Genomic DNA, 25,612 nt, shown 5'->3' on the forward strand with positions numbered 1-25,612 from the left:
AAATTTAGCGACTTTGGGTGACTCTTGGGGATAGGCTAAGGAGTGCCCTTACCCTAATCCATTCTTTTTTGTTTCTTGCTTTCTTCTGGTGGGATTTAGGGAGGCAGAGGCAGAGGCAGAAGAAATAAATGTGCACCTAAACAAACCAGACTGGCCATTGCCTTCTGACTTGCTTTGAAGGGGTGTAATTGTGAACCACAGCCACCTGTCCTAGTATGGGATGGAGAAGGCATGTGAAAAGGGCCTGGTGGGTCTTAGTGGACTTCAGGTTCAAAATGAGTCTGGCAGCTGAAAAAACTAATGGAATTTTAGGCTGTATGGACTGAGACACAGTGTCTTGCTTAAGGCAGATGATAGTCCCCACATCCTTGTCAGACATCTATTTCAAGAACCCAGTTTGACTGTGGGCCCCACATTTTGGGAAGGATGTTGTCAAGCTGGAGCCTGTTTAGAGAGGGACAACCTAGATAGGGAGGGGAGGAGATATTGTACTATCCAAGGACTGCTCAAAGGAAGTAGGGAGCTGGTTAACCAGAAGACTCAGATGGATTTTATCACTGTCTCTATATTTCAAATTCTATCATGGAGATATATTTCAAGGTCTATCATGGAGCTCCACTTAGCTTCAGAGGGGAAAAAACCTAGGAGGTTAAAGGGAAGGCAGATTTTTAATCCAGTATAAGGAAGAACTTCCTAATAATTAATAATGAGCCAAGGTGGAATGAACTTGCCTTGTGAGGTCAGTGGATTCCCCTCACTAGTGGTCTTCAATCAGGCTGGACAATCACTTATAAGGGAGGGACTAGATTAAATTAGTTCTGGGTTTTGGTTTCTTCATCTCTAAAACTCGGGCTGGACTCTGATTATCTCAAAGGTCTCTTCCCTTCTCCAAAACCCATGACCTTATGTTCCCTGAGGTCCCTTCCAATTATAAAAGTCCATGATTCCATGACTCCTAAGGCCCAAGGAGACTGGACAATCTATGGCCAGTTCTTTCTTGCCTTTGGTGCTCCACTGAGGTTCATGTCTCTCTTTTTTCTATTAATGTCTTTTGCAGAAGGGGCCTCCAGTCACACTGTTCCCGTTCCCATTGATTGAGGTGGTTATACCAGTGGCCTGTGGCTGTCTTCTGCTGCTCCTCATCGGCCTCCTCTCAGGGGTCCTTGCAGCCCGGAAAAGGCGTCAGTCAGAGGGGACCTATAGCCCCAGCCAACAGGAGGTGGCAGGAGCCCGGCTAGAAATGGACAGTGTCCTCAAGGTGCCACCTGAGGAGCGGTTGATATGACACCTTGCCCTCAACCCCCACCACACACACACATCTACATCCCAGGCCAAGGATGGGGCTGTGGCCCGTCAAGGCTCAGATGATGAGCTGGCCACGGCAGGGAGCTTGGGGTCTATCTGACTCAGTGAGGCCACATGGGACCCAAACCTACTGTAAAGGGGTATGGGAACCCTAATCTTTTGGGATGGAGCTATGTTGCAAGAAGATCCTTCGGCCTCCCCTGGTGCCCAATGGAGCTTGGGACTTCTGGTTCGATGCCCAGGGAAAACTGAGCCCAATCACATTAGCCCTGGGCAGGCAGTGCCTGGATTTTGGAAGTAGAGGGACCCTGATTTGTCACAACAGCAAAAAGCTCTGGATCTGGAGTTAAGACTTTTGGCCTGGGTTTGAATCTTAGCTCTGCTACTCATTCCCTGAGTGACATTTCCCTTCTGTTGGCCTCAGTTTTCCCTTTTGTAAATTGAGAGGGTTGGATTAGGTTATTTCTAAGGGTCCTTCTGACTTTATCCAATGAACTGACTTAGGTCATTTGGGTATCTTCTCCCTTGACGCTAGGAACAGGGCAGGAAAGCTTCCCATGGCAACTCTTCCTCAAACCTGACCCCTGACAGCCCTGTGCAAATGACTTGGGATGGGGTAGAGATAGGCAACAAGAGCCCAGTGGGGCTCTAGGACCAGGTAGAAACTGCCTGTCTAGGGCCCTCCCTCTGGCCTCCCTGAGGCTTCCTGGTGGCCACTGGCAGAGTATACCAGGATGTGGTGAAGCCTTCAGCCCTATTTCCTCCTTCTCAGCCTCAGGAAGAGTTTTCAGCTTCTGGATGCTTCCATGGACTTTCCCGAGGGAATTCTGCACAGTGTCTCCCATGCTTGGACCTCTGCCTCTTTCCCCTAATACTTGTGACAGGGTCCTGGGTGGGACCAAGGGCAGGAAGCATGTATGAAGAATGCTTGTTGAGGACAGCATCTCCCTCTTCTTATCTTGGTCACCATCTTCAGGTCACCCTTAGGAAATGGGGAGGAACTCAGGGAACCAAATCTGAATGACAGGAATAATGCAAGAAAGATAGACACCACCCTCCTGCTGCCCCTTCCTTCCTTCTTGTACCCCTGTATTCCTATTTAAGGAATTTTGCTTCAGCTGGGCTGAGGCTGTGTGTGTGTGTGTGTGTGTGTGTGTGTGTGTGTGTATATGTATGTATGTATGTGTGTGTGAGAAAGAGAGACAGTGTAGGGGTAGATTTCTATGAGTACAAATGTAGTTATATCATACATGCCTTTATGTGTATACAGGCATATGTTCACATCACACACATGTACATGCACATGTGTGTGCAAGGCACATTTGTGCATGTATATATCTATGTGTATGTATATCTGATTGTGGGATAGGCCGAATCAGGAGAGGGGAGGAAGGGAAGGCTGTATGTCACAAGTCTCTGGGTTTCCTTGAGTTACTTAGGGGCTTGGCTAGAGTTGAGCAGGGAAAAGCTCCACAAGATGCAGGATTTCCCATTCCCATAATACTTTCTGCGCAGCTGCTGAGAAACCAAGATGAAGAAAGCTAATCAAGCCTGGGAGCATCTTCCCTCCCAAAAATTTCAGCGGCACTTCCCTCCCAGTACATAGGACAAGTCACACTGGAGCTAAAGATATGAATTATACTACTGAACTTTCTAACACTGGAGCCTGGAGCCCAGAAGTGCCTTTTAAAGACTTTAACATGGCTGTTTGACTTCCTTGCTTTTGGTCGTAATGTGTTATTTTTATATTCTTAGTGGAGGTGATGATTTTCATCTTATATGTTGTCTTCTCTCACAATCGTAATGGTGTTTTCCCCTGAGGTTAATAGAAAGCAGTTCAGCAACCAACAGACCAGTGGAGGCACCATTTGTCTGGTGTCTCTGCAACCATTTGCTAGGGTGTAATGGCTAGTAAGCCTCTACATGGCAAGGCAACCAGAAGAAGCCAGCAGAAACTCCTAGGCTAAAATGCTCCATTCTTTTGAATAATTTTACCTGCTGCTGACTTCAGGTCCCTGTCTCCCTTAGCATTAGAAAATTCCTTGTAGCTCCTGTTCAATCCCTGCTTGTCAGCATGCATATCCATAATCCCCTTTTGGGTACTCTATCTAAAAAACCCCACAGGAATTATGTTGTATCTAGGGCAACAGGGCTATCCTTAGCCTCCAAAGCACTCTCTGATTGTCATACAAGTAAATCTAGGGGCAAGAATAAATAAGATAGGTAAAATTAGCAATGCTATTCCTTCCCCTTTGTTCTACATATCTGCCTTCATACTTTATACCCACCAGCAAAAAGAAACACCAAAAACAAAACTCTCATAAAGCATTCTTGTGAGCACAAAAGTGTTCTTTACACTGGAAAAAGCACTGGCCTTGGTGTCAGGACGTTCCAGGTTCATATGCTGGCTTTATGACTAAGGCACACATGATTTAGGGCAGATAGGTGGCACAGTGGATAGATAGCTGGGCCTGGAGTCGGGAAGACCTGAGTTCAAATCCATCCCCAGTCACTAACAGTGTGACCCTGAGCAAATCCCTTAACCCTGTTTGCCTTAGTTTTCTCATCTATAAAAGGAGCAGAAGGAAATGGCAAACCACTCCAGTAGCTTTACCAAGAAAACCCCAGATGGGGTCATGAAGAGTCAGACATGACTGAAACAACTGATCGACAACAGCAACACGTGACCCATGCAAGGCAAAGCTTCTGTCCTCAAGGAGCTCACATTCTATCGGGGGATACAATATATAAGTAGAAAAGTATTTAAATGACAAATTGAGGAGGGAGAGGGAATTAACAACTAGGGGAAAGACTTCCTGAAGGAAGCAGCCTATGATCTGAGCCTTGGATGGAAGCTAGGCATCCTAAGAGTTGGAGAAGGTGGGGCAATGAGGGAGTACGTGGATGTGGGAGGTAGAATACCAAGTTTAGGAACAGCCAGAGGGCAAGATGGGCTGAAATGAGGAGTCGTTTAAGGAAAGTGACATACTAGAGGCAGGTGGTGAAGGGCTTTAAATGTCGAACTGAGAAATACGGGTTTTACTATAGAGGCCACAGAGAGTCTTTGAGGATTCCTGAGCAGGGGGAAACGACATGCTTGGACTTCTGCTTTAGGAGGTTTATTTTAGTAGCTGTGGAACTGACCGTGGTGGACCGTTTCTTTCCCGTGTACTTCTCAAGTATATTTGCCCCAGGGGACAGAATTCCTAGCTATGGCTCTGTCCAGATTTCTGCCTGTGTACAAAATGAGGGAGTGGACTACACATTGTACAGCAGCCAACAGCATGACACTGGGGAAGGGTCCTGAATAGGATATCAAGAGGCTTGGGTCCTAGGCCCATTTTTTCTACTATTTACTAGGTGGGAGACTTTGGACAAATGACTTTTCTCAGGGCCTCAAAGGTAAAATGTGGGGAGGTTGGACAGTTAAAGTGAAGGATATAACCTCTGAGGTCCCTTCTGTGGGTGCCATTACATTTCCTAACACTGGAGTAGGAAGAGTTGATTTTGTATTCAGGTAACCTGGACTGGAGTTCTGGCTTTGACACTTGCCAATGTGTGGGACTCTGGGTAAGTGACTTCATTTCTTTTTGACCCTGTAAAATGGACATCGTAGGCCAGGTCCTATCTAGCTCGTGGGATTGTTCTGAGAACCTTCATGCACTCAGGAAATGAAGGCCATTCCTATTCCTGTAGGGCTCTTCCCACTGTCACTCCATGTTATTCTGACATTCAGTGTTCAGCCCAGGAGGGAGAACTGTATACAGTGCAAAGAGCCCTGATCTAGAGGTCATGACCTCCTGGAGCTCTCTTTTCACCTGGGCCCAACTCTTAGCAAAGCAAGATTTCAAAGGCTTAGAGAAAGGAAGCCTAACCGAACTAAGGGCAGGGCTAGAATTTGATGAGTAACCACATAATGGAATCTGCGCGTGTGTAGATACAGCAGGTGATGCCAGTCAGACTTTACAAGCTTTTCCTTGGGGAGGTTGGGCCACCCCTCCCTCAGGATTAGTCTGAGCAGACCCTGTGTCCTGAGACTGTTTACTCTCCAAGATCCTCCTTGGACTATCTGGGACACTTGCCACTCAAACAACATCCCCCGTAGCACCTACCAGCATGATACTGGGGGAAGGGTCCTCAACAGGGCATCAGGAAGCTTGGGTCCTAGTTCCATTTTTCCTACCACTTACTAGGTGGGAGACTTTGGACAAGTTACTTTTCTCTGGGCCTCACCGGTAAAATGGAGAGGTTGGACTAGGTGTTAAGGACCCTTATACCACCACCATCTTATGCTCTTAAGTCTCTTCTAGAATGAAGCCCATATTCTAGAGACAGCTAGGTAGTGAAGAGGATAGAGTGTTAGACTTTTGAGTCGGGAAGGCCTGAGTTCAAGTCATGCCTCAGACGGTTTCTGGTGTTTCTCTGGGTAAGCCACTTAACCTCTATTTACCTCAGTTTCCTCATCTTTAAAATGGAGGGCATCTATCTCCCAGGGTAGGTGAGGTTAAAATGAGATAACATTTGTGACTTATTTTGCATATTTGGAAGCACTATATAAATGCCAGCTATTATGATTTTAAGATCCCTTGTGGTCAAAAGTGGATGAAAATCCTTAAATAACATGAATCCGCCATTGCTCAGGCCCTGCCCAGATCTCTCCCTTCATCCTCGCATCAGCTACACTGGTAGGAGTAATTATTAACTGACTCCATGGTCCCCATTTTCCTGCCCCTCAAACGCCCCAGTAGCTATGAAGTTTTACTACTGGTGATCCTTTCACTGGGCAGGGTAATACAGTGAAAAGAACCCTGGAGTCAGAAAGCCTGGAATCAAATCCCAGCTCAGAGGTTAGTAACTGGGCATCCTTGAAGAAATTTCTCACTTTCCTTGAGCTTCAATTTCCTCATTTGTAAAATAACGCATGCACCCCCTGCCTCACAGGGCTGTCGGATGAAGTGTGTCATAAACTCTGAGGCATTATGGGAATCTGAGCTCCCATTCTACCACAAGCAGTGGCTTCTCTCAGTTCTTGGGAACATTGCCGGTTGTAACCCCTGGGAAGGAGACAGGGATAGTCCTTCCTCTTACTTTGGTACCAATGAGTTTATCAGAGTTTACCCTCCCCTTCTGTTCTCTGAATTCCTGGGGATAGGAAAAAAGAGCAAATTTTATAAGGAAGTCTAGAGACTGATCTGTTTATTTGAGTTGGTGCCTCCCACCAGTCAGTTTTAATTCTCGATTTGGGACTAGGAATGGGTCCATGTCATCACATGACAAGAGACAATCCAAGACTACTTGCTGGGTGATTTTGGGCTAATTACAGCTTCTCTGGGCCTCCCTTGTCTTATCTATAAAATGGGGATAATACCAAACGTTACATTCGTCTCCTTTCTTCCCAAACTTTGGAATCGGGGCCCCAGCACCTGAACTGCTGCTGGGCAGGTGGTTGGATTTTTTACTGCTTCTTCCTTATTTTGTTTTGGTTTCTGTGAGTGCCTTTGATCCAGACATCTGTTCAAATTATCCAGATACCAGAGAATATTGTTTGTTCAGTAGCCTTCAGGGACTTTCGTCTGTCCCCTGAAAGGTTAATGGGTGAGATTTGTTAACATATATTTCTAGACTTCCCATGAAACGAATTTTCCACCCCACCCCACCCACCTCAAAGGGATTAACATTAAAGAAGTTGATTCTCTGATGCTGTTCCTTACGATATTAGCTAATCTTTCAGGGAGGTGGTGTGGGATAGAAGATGAGGGCAGTACATCTTCTCTTCCATTCCTCTAACATCTAGGGGGCTCAGACTAAACCTAGCCAGATTCTGCTGGGAGTAGCAGAGGGGATTAATTAGATGTGTCAAAAGACCGGCTTACATTGTGTGTACTTCTCTGGGTCTCAGTTTCCTTACCTATTGTTGCTTGTCCTTAGTTCTGGAAGAGGACCATGATGTCGGGAAGATGATGTCATGACTTGCAAGTGAATTGGATTTAAATGAGGGAGGGCTGTGCAAGGTCACCACCCTCACTTTCTCCTCCAGAGCCATGTGGGTCCAGTGGCAAGATATAGATCGGTGACCAGAGAGGGCCCCCTTCCTGATCTATAATATGGTCTCTGAGGTCCTTTTTAATTTGAAATCTTATGGCTATGGGTCAGGTCAGTGGAATAACCTAGATTTAATAACTAACATCTTGAATTTAAGAGGCAGTATTGGTGTCATCAGAAGAACCATTGTTGGGGAGTCAGGACACCTAGATCTGAGTCACCTACTCTGCTGTATAACCTTGAGTAAGTCACTCACTGTCTCTTAGTCCCTTCAACTATAGGCATGATAGTTTGTAATCATTCAGCCCTGTCATCTTACAGAGGCCTTCTACGGACAGCTATTGTTATCACTACCTCTATACACTATCCCTGTGAAGCTAGGAACACAAATATGATTATCTCCATTTTACAGGTGAGAAAACTGAGGCCTAAGCCTCAGAAATGAAGTGACTTGCTCATGGTCACATGATTAGTGTTAGCGTTGGGACATGAATCCTTATCTTAAGACTCTTAGTCCAGGGTAGCTTTCGCTACCACAGCAGCTTTCGAAGCTGGCAGGGGTTAGCAGTCTGGGATTCTGTCGCATACTTCTTTGGTATCCTGCCCAGCACCTCAGACTGAACTGAGCATACAGCCAGCACTCAATAAATACTTGTTGCTTTGACCTGAAATCAAATCACTATTTTACATCCCAGCTAAAATCCAAACAAAGCTCCTGCATGACTCTTCCCTGGTGAAAGAGCAACATACATTCTGGAGACCTCGAGGAGCAACTTCCTGAGCAAACCAGATTGTTTTATTCTTGCTCATTCAAGGACAAGCGGAAGGCCCTGAAGAGGAAAAATTTGGGAGGTGAGGTGGTGGCACGACTGGTATCTTTCTATAGCGGAAGAGGAATTTGTCTTGCTCTTTTTAGTGCCAGCAGCAGAACTAGGAACCTTCCCTGTAGGAAGCATATCTTAACAATCAGAGCTGCCCACAAAGCAATGGATTGCTTCTTGAGGTAGTGAATTCTGCGTACATCAAGTGATGGACAGATGACTCACTTGTCAGTAACGCTGTAGATGCTTATCCATTCTCCGGGTAGAGAACTAGACATGGCCTCAGCACTTTTTCCCAGCTCTGGGATCCTCTATAGTATACTGTGCAACTATCATCAGGACAGTAACAGACAATCATGGCTATTCTCTTGCTTTGTAATGAAATTTTTTAGTCTTGATCCAACTTCTCCAGTCACTGTCTGCTTAGCTCCCAAGCATGCACAGAAGAAACTGGATCAGCTGTTTCAATACAGAAGCATGTGTTAGTTAATTGGTTGGCATGTATTCCCTTCACTCTCATAACTCAGGCATGGATGAAGGTGTGAACCTGCTTTGACAAGTTGGGCTCCTTTAAAAATATAGAACTCAGGGTCCAAACCAATTGGCTGGTATAACGCATCTACATTAGCATCATGGAATGTTTGAGTTATAAGGGACTCTGGATGTCAGGGCAAGAAGGAACTTCAGAATACAGAAATTCCACAGGCTTTGCCACCTGTACCAGCTATAACTTTGCCAGCTCTATATCCTGTAGCTAAAAGGGATCATGGAATACAGTGTTAGCACAACAGGTTAGAGCTGGAAGGGACTGAAGAGACTGTGTTCTCCTACCTCCTTGTTTTAACTAAGGAGAAAATGAAACTAGGAAGTGGCTTATCCAAGTTTACAGTCATGGCAGAGGCCACACTTGAGCCCACCTCCATTACCCCTCAGCTCAGTGACTTTCCCACAGTACCAAGCTGCCTCCCTTTTTTCAGGCCCCCAGGCCTGGTACCATGAATATCAAAGGAAGCACTTTGATGACCAGGTAAACAAAAGATGTTCTGCCCTAGAGGATTTTATTGAGCTGTCACAGAAAATTAATTCCCAGGTTTGCAAATTCAATCCAGTAAGTGAAGAAAGGGACATACAGTGCTCGTATGTGGACAATACATTGACTACTATTTCCACCCAATTTCCGCAAGTGTTGTTCACAAGATGAAACACGAGCCACCTGTCCTTACAATGGTCTTGGCTTCTTCAGTGTCCTGTTCGTGTGTGCCCTTCTGACCCAGCCTCAGTCTGAAGGGCTCCCAGTGCTAGACATAAAAGAGGAGAGTGGAAAGATGCCTTTCTAGGATGGGGAGGAGTGTTGTGCGTGCCTGGGCATCACTGATATATCCCCTGGCATGGCACTGATCCTTGGCACATGCCACTAAGGGGAGAATGAAACCATGGAAATCTAAGCATGCATTGCTTTGGGGGTCATTGTGATTGACCTTCTATTCATTCCAGTGTTGGGCTGAGCAGTCCAGTCTGGCCTGGTTTAAGGAACAAATTCAAAGATTCGAGTTCTTCATCCAACTCCAGTTGATGAAGCGACTTCCCCTTCTGAATCACACATGCTTCATGGTTGAGGACAAAGCTCTTAGAGACTACTCCTAGTCCCTGAATCCAAAAGTGACTGTCTGGTTTGCCAAAGGAGCAAGCATTCCCAGAAGTCAAGATCGTCAATGAGGCCCACACGGCTCTCCCTGAGCTGTGGACATCTTCATGATTACAGATAGGATTGCTTGGGTGGGGCTCAGAATCCAGGGCACTCGGTTGCTACAGCAGTAGGCTTCACGGATGAGCCAGCTCATCCAAAATCAGGAAATGAAAGACCAGGTCGAAATGTGAACAATTTCCTTTGTCCTCAAAGGTGGTTGTTTTTTTTTTAAACCTAGACAGCCTGAACAAGTTTCAGTTCAACCATCAAGGCTTGCCCCCATCCAAGACACAATGAATTGGATAAAATAAAGGAGGGAAAATTACAGATTAAAAACACCAAAACTATCATTTTCAACTTAACTCAGGTGTGGGCAAAATGAGCACTGGCCCTGCTCCTGGAGAGAAGAGGCACAGATTTGAGGCTCTTCTGAGAGCCAACCCTTGATTTCATCAGATTCTAGCTGGAGGGGAGTGGAGGGGAGGGGAGGGAGGGCTAACTTTCCCCTTCTGTCACCATGAAGTAGCCAAAGAACATCTAATGCGGGCAAAATGATTTTCTCCTCCCTACCCCCTGCAAGATCTCTTTCCCCCCAACCGGCTCTCTCTGAAAGCCCGGGTATGTGTGAAGGGAAGACCTCAGGTGGGTCCTAATGCTGTCCTACATAAGGGAAAATCAACAGCATTAACCCAAAGGCTATGACGTGGAGCTGGATGCTTTCATGAGACAAAACTCAGTCTGAGTTTTGGCTCCCAGTCTTTTTCCACCTAGGTTGAACAGGGCTACCTCCCAGGATAGATAGGCTATGTGGGCCCTGACTTTGATAATAAAATAAGCTACTATGATATCCAGTTCAGATACGGCCATTTAGGACACTTATATATCGTGTTAACATAGAGCTACAAGAGCAAGGGTATATTATAAGGGCTCCTCTTAATGACTCCTTCTGATGTCTTTTTTAAAATCTTCTAAAAATCAAAGTTGCTGGTGTCCAGGGCTGGCTCTGTGCTATGTTTTCCTGAAATAGGAACTTCAAGGATCAATGATCCCTAGCATCTTAAATGACAAAAAAAACCAAAAAATCCAACACTCCCTATGAAAGTGAGTATAGTTAGATGATTGGGTCTCTACTTCTAGGTAGGCTTTGAAGAATGTCTAAGATGAAGATTGTCTAAGAACAATAGAACTTAAATCTTGAGATGAGGAGTTAGGGTGGGGAGAGTAGGGAGAGCCTCTTCTGACACCCAACTTGGGTTTAATTGTCTTGAGTAAGGCCATGGGTAATACTGACATCCTTACCAGTCCACAACTGTTGAGTACAGGGGGACCTGACCAGGTTAAGGGGCTAGGAGAAAAGAAATTGGCTCCCTTGCTGGTGGGGGTGGTATCAGAAGGGAGAAACTAATCATCAAGGGGTCAGTGCAGAAACCCACAGGAAGGATAGGGCCAAAATGCAGGCCAAGTCTCACTTCTGATGGCAGTGGCAAAAACCTTAGGAAGAGCTGGACAAAGTGGGGTTTCATTGAGTCAAAATTCATTTCCATCAGTAGAAACTGCTTGGAAGTCATGGCTAGGGAAGAGGAGACAGGGAGAAGAGGGAGTGGAGGATATTATTTCTTTACAATAGCCTTCATCCTTTAATGCTTCAAAACTGTTGGATTTAGACAAACCCCAAACACCTTCCAAAAATACACACCCCTCTCTACCAACCTCAAATTCTTCTTTGGATCTTACTCAAAAGTTTCCCAACGCTTCCGAAGCTGCTCCACTTTTCCTTGAGTGGGCGCAATCTCCTGCTTAGTCTTCTGTAACAAATCCTCAAATGGATCCCTGGTTTCTCTGGGGCCCGAAGACTGTAATACTGGCTCTAGGCTATTGAAGGGCCTGGGGGGAACCACCGGAGGGTCTCCAGGTCTCAGGATCAACCCCTGCTTGGCCTCAGCTGGCCTTGAGCTGGAACGCACTAGGGGCAACGTTCGGATTTTAGAAGGGCCACCCAAGTGGCTGGATTGGCTTGGGCCACCTTGGGTGGGGCCATGGCCTGGTGGTGGGCAGGAGCTGACATGTGGCCCTGGGGGAGCCTGGCCAAACAGATTAGGCATGGAGAGAGCTGAGAGGCTGGGCTGAGGTCTCTGTGGGGTATAAAAGCCAGGGCTAGATGCCATAAAGCTGGGAGTAAAAGCCGGGCCCAGGGAGGCTGGAGAGGGAGCAAAGGGTCCCCCAACACACTGGGTCATAGACACTGGCAGAGCTGTTGGCACATGTTGGGTGAAGGGGTTGAGTGGTGGTTGGAGGAATGGGGTGGTGGCTGAAGCTGAAGGGAAGCCCAGCTTGGGCCCAAATGGAGTGGATGCAGGGGTAAAGTCGCCCACACCACAGGGAAAGCCACTTGTATTGGGAGCTACAGAGCCAGGGGCAGCCCTGTCTGGCCAGCCGGTCTTTAGAGGGTCAAGGAGAGTCAACAGGTAATCACTCTCACAGCCTGCAGGGTCTGTGACCACACGGACTGGCTTGAGAATATCAGTGGCACTACTAGGCGTAGGGAGAAGCCTTGGTGGGGGTGGCAGATAACCGAGAGGTGGTCGACTTTCCACATCCCTAGAGAGGGCTGAATTCCCAAATGCCTCTGGTATCCGTTCAGAGGTGGAGTCAGAGGGCCCAAGGCCTGGGGTCTTCCCAGGCTCAGTGGTGATAAAGGGTTGAAGCTTTGCAGGCCGGGCTGTAGGTGGTGGGGGTACAATGCCCAGCTCTGGTGTCTTCCTTCCCTGAGGTCTGGGGATGGTGATGTTGCCCTGTGTAGGAGTGGGGGTTTCCTCTTTCTCTCCATGGGTCAAGATGCTATCCCGGCTTCGGGGTCTCCGAGGCAGAGAGGGAGTATTCCCTAGAGATGCCAGGGGCCTTTCTGGGGAAGGCTGAGAATGTTTGGTAGGAATGGCCATGTCATCCTGGCCCATGCTCCACAGTTTGTTGTAAGGATGAGCGAGCTTCAGCCCAGGCATTATTCTGCTTCTTTCACTTGAGCACAGGTCCATTCTCTGTTCACAGAACATAAGACAGAAGCTTAAGATCTAGTCTAGGTTTCACAACATGGATACAGAGAAAATGCCAATATATTATGAGTTTCCCTGTCTTATAAAATGAAATTAAACGAGACCATCTCAAAGGTGCTTTCCAGATTCAACATCCAAAGTTCTACACTCTGAAAAATCTATGTTCTAAGGTCCCTCTGAGCTCCGACACTCTAAATATTATGTTGTGCCATCCTACATTCCAGGGTCCTGTCCAGGCACAGCAATCTACATTCTAAGATCCCTTATAGCTCTATAATTCTATGTTCTAAGATCCCTTTGTACATAGACAGTCTAAGTTCTTGTTCTATGGTTCTATATTCTTGGAACATTCAGTGTTCTAAGGGTCCTTCTAGCCTTAACATTCTAGATTTCTTAATTCTAATGCCTAGTGCGGCCTGCAGAAGGAAAGATACTTCCATGCAATGTTAATTTCTTTTTGGGAAGTCATCAGTGGAGAGGGGGCAGCCAACAGTCCATATCCTTCACCTCCAACTTTGGTCATACCTGGTAATCGAAAGTGCAAGGCTGGTCCCCCTGATTCTTAGATGGTCTGAGGTCTTCTAAGCTCTTAGCTTGGCTCAGGGGCTGAGGCAGCTGCTCTACCTCCAAACTGCTGAAGATGTCCTCCAGGAGGTTGATATCTGCAATTCTGTCAGGTGGTGGTGGTGGAGGACCTAGGGTTTCTTTTGCCCGCTTTTCTGGGCTCCCTGCCTCTTCTCCGTCTGCACTGTCTGACTCTCTCAGGACCCGGTATGGCAGAGGCCTAAGAAGAGACAAAGTCTGAATTCCAACTAGATACATTTTGAGTCAGGGTATCCTTTCAGGGAAGATTACATTTTTTTTTAACCCCAAGCAAATTAAAGGAAGCATGGAATAATGAAAAAGCACTGGACCAGGACTCAAGAAATTTGGGTTCTAGTCCTCACCCATCCGTGAACTTGCTGTGTGAAGTTGGGGAAAGTACTTCCCTTTCCTGAGTCCTTGTTTTATAAAATGGAGGAGTTCAAATCTTAACTCCATTAGTAACTTACTGGGTAACTTTATCCCTCTCTGGGTCTCAGGTTCCTCAGCTATCAAATGAAGATGTTGCAGGGGTTCCTGGTCTTTTTCATGTCCTTTTTTGATCTGCCTCTTCAGGCAGGGTAACCAGGACTCTGGGCCAGGCTGGGTCTCTGCTGCTCACCCACCTTGGTGGCATGGTGAAGCCGGTGGGCTTTATGCAGGATATATTTGGGTACATTTGCATAGAGATCTGCAGAGAGATTCCCCATCTGGGATATTCTTTGGATGCCCTAGCAGGGATCCATTGGAAGAAGATTAGAATTTTGGTTTTTTTCCCCCTGTTTTGGACTATAATTGGACAGTCTATACTCTGATGTGTTTCCTTTTCAAGTCTGACCAGTTTATTTGAGCCAATTTAAGCTCTGAATGCTTATGTATTGATATCTTTTATATGACAGCGACCATAATGACTATGGAAACAAATATGAGCAGAATCGATTTTGCATACCTCGGATATTGGTGTCTAGTAGTTCGCTGGGCACATAACATGGGAGCTCATATATGTCATTTTTCTTTTTTTTTTAAAACTTTTGAGCAGACCTAGACTGCTTGCCTTATCATAACGTGAGTCCAGATCGCTCATTGAGACCCTTGCGTACTGCAGGTTATAGAACAGGGTTTATCTGAAGACCTAGAAATATTGAGTAATCAACTGCAAATATGTCATCTCTTTTGGGGAGCCCCCAAGCCCTCTGGAGACTTTTGGAATGTTTTCCTTTTTAAGTTAGCCTGTTTGTCCTCATGAGGGATGAGTTTTGACCTATATTTGGATTTCCTATATGTTTAAGGAATCGTTGGAGAAATTTTGGGTGCCCTCTGGTGTTTCAGAGACATACACAAATCCCTCTCCTGTCCAGGCTGTGCCTATGGGTTTCAAGAAGAGGGGCCCCTCCCTGAGAGAGGGAAAGGGTTAGCACTCCTGCCTTACTTATGCTACGGGGTTCATGTTATTACACAAGCACCAAAACCGAAGTGGTCTGGTTTCTTACTTGAAGGGTAAGGGGGTGACTTTCAGTAGCCCCAGGTTCCTAAGTCCTGTGGGCATAACTCTACATGTTCTGAGACACTGTAGGGACTAGGCTTTCCCTCTGAGGTGGGAAGCTTGATTTTCTTTTTCCTGTTCTTTTCTTTATGGTCCCTGGGTTGGAGAAGGCCTTTGTAAGCATCAAAATAAGTGGTAACCTATGACAATTTTATAAAATGATGTCTGCTTGCTAAAATTGTGTAACTTTGATTTTCGAAGTGAATGTAATTACTAGGCCCATCAGCTATGGGTGGTTTGTATCCTTGTGGAACAAAGTTAATTTTTGGATTATTTGTGAACTATCCCATCTGGCCTTTGCCAAAAAAAGTATCTTGGTTGATTTGCTGGTGAAACAAATATTTAACGGTGGGGAGAACATAAGAGAAGGAGTTTCCTCCCTACCTTGGTTCAGTCCCAGAAGACTAAGAACATAATTACAAGGTATTAATGAGGTGTTAAACTAACTGTAAAGATTCTGTTTACACCATGATTCATTTATGAGGTGAAAACACCTGTTCCATTGGGTCAATAAGGGAACAAGGTGATAAACAAAATTAGTGATGGCTCTGTGGCCTTTAAAGAGCTAAGCTTTGGAAGAATCTCAATAGTTTGGGAGTAGAAGAGATCACAAGCATTGGGAGATGCCTATGAGAAAGAAGAGAATTTCTCTTTCTTTCCTCCTCCCATCAGTCATGTAGCTTTGAAGGGTAGCTACTTTACCAGTAGGAAACACTCATCCAGGGTCTGTGTGACTCCAGGCAACAGAGAAGAGAGAATGGGAATGAAGCTAAGCAATTCACCTCACAGAGAAGCTATACCTAGGGAACAATGCATTAGTACTCTACAAAGAGAGGTCTTCCAGGCCCTGCAGTATCATGATTTGTAAACGGCCTGGGCCACATGTGTGTACCCTATTTCACCACCATCGTACTCCAGATTTGAACTCACTCTTCCCATGGACTCTGTGTGTAGCTGTGTGAGAGTATACCCTAGATTTATGGGGGCAGGAGGATGTTTTAAACCTATTATTCTTACTATGCTAGCTTAGTAAATGTCTTTGTTAAGAGTTAATTGAATTTACTAGCTGATTGTTAATGGAAGGTACATTGTTGAGGGCTTATGAGTGTTAGAAGTGGGTCCTGACAAGGTTACTCCAATAGCAGCTATCCTCTGGGGAACCAATCCATGGGTGTGAGTGTGAGTTGGCGGGAGTACCTCACAGAGGGTGTTATACCATAAAGTCACACAGTAAAGCTAGCTGGGCCTAAGACCCAAAGTCCAGGCAAGATGTTAGGAAGTTAATGATTATTGGAGCTAGGATCCAATCAGGATGACTTGCCATGACATGGGATGGAGAGAAGCTGGACTCAGTCGGCATAGTTTCCTCACTCACAATTTTCCCAGGCACCTCACCAAAACACAGGAAGAACACAAGGGGATTTGCATGCGCCTGGGAGGGGAAACAGTATAATGTGTATCCAATTAACAATAAGACCTGACATGCCTTTCGGAGGTGATTGGCATCTGATTGGCAGCCGGTCTCACTGTGGCATTTAAACAAGGTTTTAGATTAAGGGGGGAAATATTTGTGAAGGGAGAGAAAAGGGAAAGGTATCATGGCAGGAGCCTACCTTCCCCCCCGAATGCAGCAAATCATACACATTCATGAGCCAAATGTGTCTGAGTTCATCTTTCACAAGCAGAGGAACAATAAACAGATGCAGGCTGGGAGGGGGGCCACATAGCTAATACTGGTGGCTTGTACTGCACACCCTCATGCTGCCCCCCCCCTCCAATGGCATTTGGTGGCTAACAAGCAGTCCTAGCTCATTAATGGTTACATGAAGACCCAGGGCTGAGGGAGGCTGAGGGCAAGGGTCACACAGGCAGGGAGCTGTGCAGCTGAGCCTTGACTGGGAGGTGGGGGGAGGGTGAAAGGAAAGGGAACAACAAACAGATTGAGGAAGGGAGAGGGGTTGAAGGCTCTGCAGAGGCATGTTTCTACTGGGGGCAATATCCTTTTTACTATATGTGTGTATGTGTATGGGGTGCAGTCTCCTTCCCTGACTCGTATCCCTTTTCCACATCATATCCTATCAGACGAATGCCTGTAAGACCTTTGGGAAATCATTCCCCTTTCTTGAACTTAGTTCCTCAACCTGTAAAATGAAAGGGTTGGAAGAGTTTGACTTCAAGGTCATTTCTAGCTCTAACATTCTGTGTTCTAACTTGACCATTCAGTATTGTAACATTCATTGCTCTGAGGTGCTTTTCCAGTATTAACATTCTGTATTCCAATGTTTTATGTTCTAAGGTCCCTCCCAGCACACACATTCTAGGGTTCTGTAAAAGCCTGACTACACAGAACCTAAGAGGCTCCCTAACTCTGGGGTTGCTCATTTGCTCTTGTGAAATTTCTAAGCGCTTCTAACTTCTTGTTTGCTTTAGTGATAACTTCATCCTTCAAAAGGTGGAAGAGCCAATAGGGGAAAATTCTCTTCTGGATATGATTCTCAACAAGGAAGGAACTAGTTATTGAGGTAGAAATGACGAGAACCTTGGGGAGGGGGAATGACCACTCCTAGCATTTGTTATAGATGAGAGGAAATATGGGGATAGTCTGATGTGCTTCTTAGATTTTGGTGAAGCGTATTTCAAAGAGTTCAGGGGACATGTAGGCAGGATCCCATGGAGTAAAGTACTTCAGGAGAAGTTAGCTGCAGGGGGATAGGAGATGCTTAAGAATGAAATTCTGAGCCTATAAAGAGAAACGATTCCAATGAGGATGAAAAATGGGGCTTGCCTGATTGTATCAATATGGATTCACTGAGAACTCACCAACCCCACTTAGATTGTAAAAAAGAAATGTATAGAAGACGGAGGCAAGGCCTGGTAACAGAAAATGACATAAGAATGTGGCCTGGTCTGGGAAAAAAATCCCTTGAGGAATGCCAATGCTCAGAATGAGAAAAGCAAAGGACAACAAAAAGGTGTTTTTCTGTTTTGTTTTAAAGCTCTATTGGGAGAAAAAAGAAGATCAAAGAAAGGATAGGACCTTGGGCTGGGATGGATGAGACAATGGAGACTGACAATGGAGAACAGGTGGAGCTGTTCATGGCTAATTTTGTATGTTTCCTCTGAAATGGAAATGGACTCTTGTGCTAGAAATGACAGAACAAAAATGATAGACAGGGAGTTGATATTCAAGACAAGTAAGGAGATTATAAGAGAATCCCTGGCTGCCCTCAATGTATGTCATTCATTTTGCCCAGATGAACACCACCTTGAGGTCCTGAAAGAACTGGCAGATGTGACTGCAGACCCACCCCTATGATATGGGAAAGTTCAGGGAAAACAGGAGAGATGCCACAAGACTGGAGAACAGAAAGGCAAATGTCTCCATTTTCACAAAAGGAAAGAGAACAGTTTGCAAATTACAGGCCAGTGAGCTTGACTTCAATTCCTGCATATATCAGAACGTAAAAGAGATCGTTGCTGAACATCTGGAAGGAAAAAGGAAGAGCCAGCCGGGTTCCATCAAGCACAGGTTGGGACATTTGCTTTTTGGACATCATTACTATACTAGTACATGAGGGGAATACCATGGATAGAGTTTACCTGGATTCTAGTGATGCTTTTTAATAAAGTACTCTCTTCTTGCGAAGAAGATGGAGAAATAACGGATTAGATGATAGTACAATCAGTTGGATTCTGAACTAGTTGGAAGCAAAGAGTAAGGTGTAAATGGTTCAATGTTGATGTGGCTGAAGTTTCCAGTGGAGATGTCCAGGAATCTATGCTTGACTCTGTGCTGTTCAACATTTTTATCTTTGACTCGGATAAAGGCATAGATGTCATATTCATCACATCTGCTGATGACACAAAGTGAGGACACATAGCTAACACTTTGGATGATAGAATCCAAATCCAATAGGATCTTGAAAAGCCTAGCACTTGGGTACAAAAAAACCCACCTTCACAGGTATAAGATGTGGCAGGCATAGATAGATAGTGGTTGTTCTGAAAAAGACCTGAAGGTTTAGTGGACAAATTCACTATGAATCAGAAGTATGACATGGTAACTAAAATGCTAATGAGATCTTAGATAACATTAAGAAGGACATAGCAGTTAGAATCAGGGAGGTGACAGTTCCACTGTATCTGCCATTGGGAGACTACATTTGGAGTATTATACTATTCTGGGGACCATGGTTTGAGAAGGACATTGAGAAGCTAAAGAGTGTCTGGAGGGCCTTGAGTCTATGTTATAGGAAGATTAGTTGAAGGAACGGGCATATTTAGTTTGGCAAAGAGAAGACTCAGAGAGGGGAACATGGTGGCTGTTTTCAAGCATTTGCAGGATCATCACGGGAAATGGCAGAGAGGTTAGATTCATTCTACTTGTCCAAATTGGAGCAATGGGTGGAAGTTGTAAAGAGGCAAACGGAAGTTTGATACTGGGAGAAACTTCCTAATGCTTGTTGTTGTTCAGTCATTCAGTCATGTGTGACTCTTCACGAATCCCTGCACCACACTGTCCATGGGCTTTTCTTGGCAAAGATAGTGGTGTGGTTTGCCATTTCCTTCTCAAGGTGCAATGGCTGCCTTGAGAGGTGGTGGGTTCTTCCTCCCTGGAGTCTTCAAGTAGAGGCTAGGTAACCACCTGTTGGGTGTGTTATGGTGGAGATTCCTTTAATTTAGGGGCTGAACTAGATGGCTGCTGAGGTCCCTTCCTACTCTCAAGATTCTGTGATTGTCTCCTGTCCTCTAAAGCTACCAGGCAGACTACCATCTCAATGGTTCCAAAGTATAGAGCTTAGGTGGAGTCACCTCCTAAGAGTTCAAGCTCTAAACCCCTTACTCAGATTGTACTCAGCCTCAGAACTGTTCTGAGGCCTCAGTGTAGTTACTTGTAGCTAAAGTGAAGTAAAAGGCATTGGTCAGGGAACCTTAGAAACAGCACCATCTCCTGGCCATGAGGATTCTCACATCTTCCCTAGGTTTCTGTGTGATCTCAGTAGGTCATATAACTCATCTTGATATTTAAACTCAAACTTGTCCCTAGTGACAGTAAAAGTTAATTTACTTAGAAAATTTTCCCTCTCTGAGCTTCAATTATGAGGATGGGAACAAATCAAACTTTAAGGTTTTAAGGTTACATATAGATCTACAGATCAATGACTTAAAAGTTACCAAAACTGATGATCTGTGATTAAATCAGCATTGGGAACTCCTGATAAGAGAACTCCCTCTCCCAACACAGATTGCAATCCATCCATGGATTAGTATATAAGCAAATTCCACCTAGTTGTATGAGGCACAGAGCGCTTAAATCACTTGCCCAGGGTCACAGACAGTTAATTTCAGAGGTGAAATGAATTTGAACCCAGGTAATCCTGACTCCCAGACCTTTAAGGCATTCTATTCACTATGCCAGGCTGTGAGTTTTAATATGAGTTATTTAGTGAAAGGTTTGAATTATAGGACAAATTAAGAAATAGAAGTCTCACTGCTTTTAAGCATAGTATGTCTATAACCTAAGAGAATATGAGATCTAAGCAACAATATGAGTTCTGTTAATTTTTAGAACATTAAATTTAGAATTGGTCAGTAATATATAATAATGCATTAAACTTCAAAGTGCCTTGAGAAAAAAAATTAACTACTACTTTATCCTGGATTGCAAGTCATATTAAAGAAATCCTTTATTTCTTGAGCCTTTAGTATTTAAAAAAAAATCAACTGATTTCAGACTAGATCGTTAGTTTGTAAATTGGAGGTTAAAAATTCTGAAAGGAAGAAATGATGTCACACTCATTCTTCACTAAGAATCATATATACCATACTTGAATATTCCAAATTATTGGGATTCAAATGAATAAACTTTTACTATTTGGGGGGCCAAGCTAATATGGTTTCTTTCCTTTACTGCCCATCTGCTGCTACAATTAAACTTCCATGGATCACAGCAAAGTCACCAAGCAAGAATGGCCCTTTAATGAGGCAAGATGGTATCATGGAAAGAGACTGGGAATGAGAAAGCTGGCCTTATCAAGAGCTCACCGTGTGACTTTGGGGAAATTATTTTGCTTCTTTGGGCCTTGGTTTCCTAACCTATAAAAAAAATTGGGGCAAGGGAAACAATAGGACTATTATTATTGTTATATTACCTAGAACCACCAAAGTTGAGAGCTGGAAGGAACCTTAGAGATCCAACCCCTTCATCATATAGATGAAGAACAGAGAGGGAAAGGGACTTACCTGAGACCTTTAATGCACTTTCTTGTTGTAACAGTCTATGTCCCGCCATTCTACATTTCAAAGGCCTTTCTAGCTCTTATGTTCTTTGTCCCAAGATCCTTTCCAGCTCTAGCTTTCCATGTGTTAAAAGTCTAGTTAGGCTATAATAGCCCATGTTGTGAGATCTGTCCCAGCTGCAACATATTGTGCTCCATATTCTAACCATCTTTGTTCCAAATTTCATCCTAGCTCTAATGTACAATGACCTCTAATCCCAACACAAAGCTTTTCTCATCTATACATCAGGACTCATAATCAGCAATCTGCTATTGTGCAACTGAGCAAGCTTCTTTCCAAGGAAAGATATGCCCAAATCCTAATGAAAACAGCCCTTATTAAAGAAAAAATAATTTTAAGTTCCATACTTCTAGTTTAAAAAGTAGAATTCAATATCAATAAAAATCAATGGGATTTAATTTTTTTTTTTGCCACAATGCCATTTCCTTACATGCTTCATTTTTAATGAATTATATACGAACTCTTTAAAGTTTGCTGTAGTAATTTGGCTTTCAGTTAAGTTAATTGAGATGGGCTGGTCAATTGGCAAAACTGGCTGGTTTCTGCATATGGGCACTAAAATACATCCTTAGGTTTGGCACAGCATTTTGATTTGAGTATGCTGCTAGCCAAAGGTCTGTTAATTCCTGGTGAGTGCAGCAAATGTTATTTGTACAGTACAACAGATTAACCAGAGAGAAGCAGATCAGTCTTGAAATTAAAAGACACCTATGAACAAAGCCCCAAACTCCTGTTTAAACCAACAAAGCCAGAACATAAACGGTACAAATAAAAGCATACACCACAAGCTGTAATAATGTAATAGAGATGCCTGCCTTGTGGAGTGGCCCAGGCTTGTGTCATGCTGGAAGCTGGCAGCCAAGGGGGAGGAGTCTTTGATGGGGGATGCTAGGAAGGCAGTAGCAGCAGTGAATGATGATTTATGACGGGGGTGAAGTGGGGGGTGGGGAGAAGAAGTGGGGGGAGGGAGAGGGAAACTTGAAAAAAATGGATATCATGGGGAGAAGGCAGGTGGGGGTGGGGTCTATCCCTGGTACTGGAAAATGGCAGAGCATGTTCTAGCAGCAGACCATTAGCTCTTTATATCCATGGAAGGGCCAAGGCAAAAAAGCATTTGTGTGCGCATCCCATGCTTTAGATTTGCACAGCAAAGGCCAAACCATGCACTAGAGACCACAAGCAGGGTCATCGAGCAGAGCTCAATGCTTAACACTAACGAACCCAGAGAAAGACACAGAGGAAGAGAGAGGGAGAGAGAGACCATTCAAAGGGAGTACAGAAGAAGAAGTTGTCAGAATAGCCAGAGAAAGGGTCCTCTTCCCGCTGATCATCATCAGAGGAGTCTTCAGAGAGAAAGACCGTATAGTGTCGCAAGGGCTTTACCAGGCTGAAGGAAAGAGGAAAACAAAAAAAAAACAAGAAATTATAAGATGCCTTTATCAGAGTTAATCTTTGATAGGAGGAAAGGGAAAAATGGAGGAGAAACGCAGAATAGAAGATGCAATCCCAGCTCCCTTTTCCATACTGGAGCACCCACAGAGGGAGGCCAGACCCCGGGGCAGCTTGTCATCACATTTGAGGAAGACACATCTCAGCTTCCCAGTCCCACCCTGAATGCCCCAGCACCACTGAACTTCCCCGAAAGCTGCACCCCATCTCCAATTCCTGAAGTTGTGGCAGTCACACGTATCAAGTTCTCAGTGAAGAGAAATTCTGACTCTGGAGTCAACACTTCCCCCCTATAATGGAAATATATTATAAAATAGATGTTCTTTTTAAGCCCCTTTTGTGGGGGGGATACAAGATGCAATGAAATGTCAAAAAATACATGGCTGAAGATAAATTAAGACATGATAAATTCTAATGAGAATATTCAGTGTTACACAATTACTATACAAGGCATCATTTCCTCATCTGCAAAGTGAGGGTGGTGGATTATATGGTCTGTTACTGCTCTAATATTTTATGTGCTAACATTCCATGCTCTAAGGCGCTTTTCAGCTCTAATATTCTATATTCTAGCATTGTGTGTTAGTCTAGGGTTCCTTTTCAGCCCTAATAATCTATGTTCCAAGGGTCCTTCAAGGTCTAAGAATCTATGACTCCATGAGAGCAAAAGACACTAAGGGAGTCAACTGGACATCAGAAAGGGGAGTAGTAGATTACAAAGAACCTGAATATCCGGTTAGGGGAGCTACTCCAAAGAGGTGCATGCACAGCAATAGACCAACAGAGAGCCAACCCTATGGAGAACGAATATGGAAAGGCAATTCTTTGCTGATTGGTGGTGGCTCTTTGGAATTCTCTCTTAGATGCCTCTTCAGAGAGTCTTTTTCATCTGTGATATGGTGATTAAATATTAATTATTATAAAAAATACATCTGCCTTGTCAGCCACCTATGAGCTCTATCTATAAACACAAACACATATACGGCATATATAAAATATGTCCACAGTATATATGAATTATACACTGACCAGAACTCAAGTCAGACACTTGCTAAGGTATTCCCCTCCCACAACTCCCAAACCTAGAGACAGAGGCAGTGCCAGGCTCTATAAAAACAAAGGGAAGAAGAGTAATTTTGGGACCGTACTTTGTTGTTACTAATCATACTTGAATCACTGCTATTGTTTCCTAGCCATTATAGTCACGTGAAATAGTTGGGCATGTTTTCTTTTTACCCCTTTCTTTGAGCAGAAAGGACCTTGCTTAAATCTCTCTACCTCATTTCTTCTCACAACTTGGGCTCTGGTTGGTCCTTTCTTTGTCTCTGAGGCAGCCCATGTTTCTGAGTGAGTACAGAGTCAGGGAGGAGTGACAGAGCCCGAATGAGAAGGGAAGGGGTTTGACCCAATAACAGGATCATAGACTCATAGGACTTAAGGGTTGGTAGGGGCCTTAAAGATCATTTAGGCCAGAGGTGTCAAACTCAAATAGAAATGGACCCTGCAGGCTGCACGCCGACTCAGAAACCCACAAATTAACATCATCTATGTCGTGTTGACTTTTTATTTATTTTGTCAAACGTTTCTCAATTACGTTTTAATCTGGTTGGGGCCCGCAAGTCTGACACCTCTGATCTAGTCCAACCTCATCTTTTCTCATTTCAGTGAACAGGCACACAGAGAATAAAGGGGTTGATCAGGATTTTGGCGGCACAGATTGAATTTAAACCCGGTTCTTTTGATTCTCAATTTAACATTTTTTCCATTACACCAATAACAATCGACACTAAGACATTCTGACAGAGCTTTAAAGTTTCCTTGTAACATCCCCATGTTGCAGATAAGGAAAGTGGGGCTGAGGAGGCACAGGGCTTATCCCATGTTCCATGGATTGTATGCAGGAATCAGGGCTGGAATGTGGGTCTTTTCAATATACCACACAGCCTCTTGCTGGGTCTTAATAAGGCTTTCTCCTTTAACTGGTCAAGGAAGGTGGGGCCAGCACTCATTAAAAAGAGGTTAGCCGTATATTATCAGGAGACAACCTATTTCCTGTTCTACCACATGCCCAGACAGACTGGTAGAGCTGCCTGGTTCACCGGTCCTGCTGTCCATACTGTTGCTGGGCCATCTGGCTTGCTCTGCTCCTCTCAGCATCTTGTCTCATTCTGATTTATGATGCTCCTGTGTATAACTTGGTGTTTTCTGTTCTCCCTTCATCCACCCCAGTCATTAGATCTCCAAAGCCTCACATTTTGCAGGTAGTCCTCCTTCCCCGCCCTAGGTTTGAGACTGAGGCAGCTGTCTGTTAACCCAGCGTCTCCTATAGACACAGACACATCCACTGGTAGATGCCCGTCTCATCCAGAATGCCCAAGAGCCACAGCATCTACTTTGCTCCTATTGCCCCTTCCAGCTGCATGGCCGTGGACAGTCAATTCAGTTCTCTAGCATGTGCTTCCTCATCTGTAAAACGGGAATGATAACGCTGTAATGGTGCTTCACAGAACTGTAAGGATCAAAGGACTTTGTGAACCTCAGAGCATTTTATAAATGTTAGCTGGTATGTGAGAAACAGTGTTAGGTTGTGGGAAAGAGTGCTGAACTCAGGAGAGACCTGAGTCTGAATTCCTCCTCTGACCGTATCAGCCGGGTATCCATGGCAACTTTTTTGGAGCTTCAGCCCCATTTAGCAGATGAGGATAGTGGTACCTACAGCATTCCCCTCACGGGGTTGTCCAACTCAAATCAACAATTCCTGTGGTGCTATGTGAGGTTCTGGAGATACAAAGACAGAAACGAAACCCTCAGAGTATTAATATTCTACTTGTGG

General features: G+C 44.6%; 2 protein-coding genes across 5 annotated transcripts in view; one reads left to right on the top strand and one right to left on the bottom strand.

The window, feature by feature from the left end:
• CRB2 (crumbs cell polarity complex component 2) overlaps window positions 1-1,285 on the top strand; it is a 49,344-nt gene extending 48,059 nt beyond the window's left edge. Inside the window, exon 16 of the mRNA XM_036749815.1 lies at window positions 1,058-1,285. Within this exon, the coding sequence (XP_036605710.1) occupies window positions 1,058-1,285 (228 nt within the window). The remainder of the gene's footprint in view (window positions 1-1,057) is intronic.
• A 7,924-nt stretch (window positions 1,286-9,209) lies between these two features.
• DENND1A (DENN domain containing 1A) overlaps window positions 9,210-25,612 on the bottom strand; it is a 697,281-nt gene continuing 680,878 nt past the window's right edge. For 2 of the 4 annotated variants that reach the window (XM_036750168.1, XM_036750167.1), the window contains 3 exons: window positions 22,592-22,717; window positions 13,431-13,689; window positions 9,210-12,890 (listed from right to left, as the gene is read on the bottom strand). In XM_036750168.1, the coding sequence (XP_036606063.1) occupies window positions 11,586-12,890; window positions 13,431-13,689; window positions 22,592-22,717 (1,690 nt within the window). In that variant the 3' untranslated portion in view covers window positions 9,210-11,585. The remainder of the gene's footprint in view (window positions 12,891-13,430; window positions 13,690-22,591; window positions 22,718-25,612) is intronic. The other 2 variants (XM_036750170.1, XM_036750169.1) reach the window with 1 other exon arrangement.

This window comes from Trichosurus vulpecula, chromosome 3 (assembly GCF_011100635.1).
Source record: "Trichosurus vulpecula isolate mTriVul1 chromosome 3, mTriVul1.pri, whole genome shotgun sequence".
NCBI lineage: Eukaryota > Metazoa > Chordata > Mammalia > Diprotodontia > Phalangeridae > Trichosurus > Trichosurus vulpecula.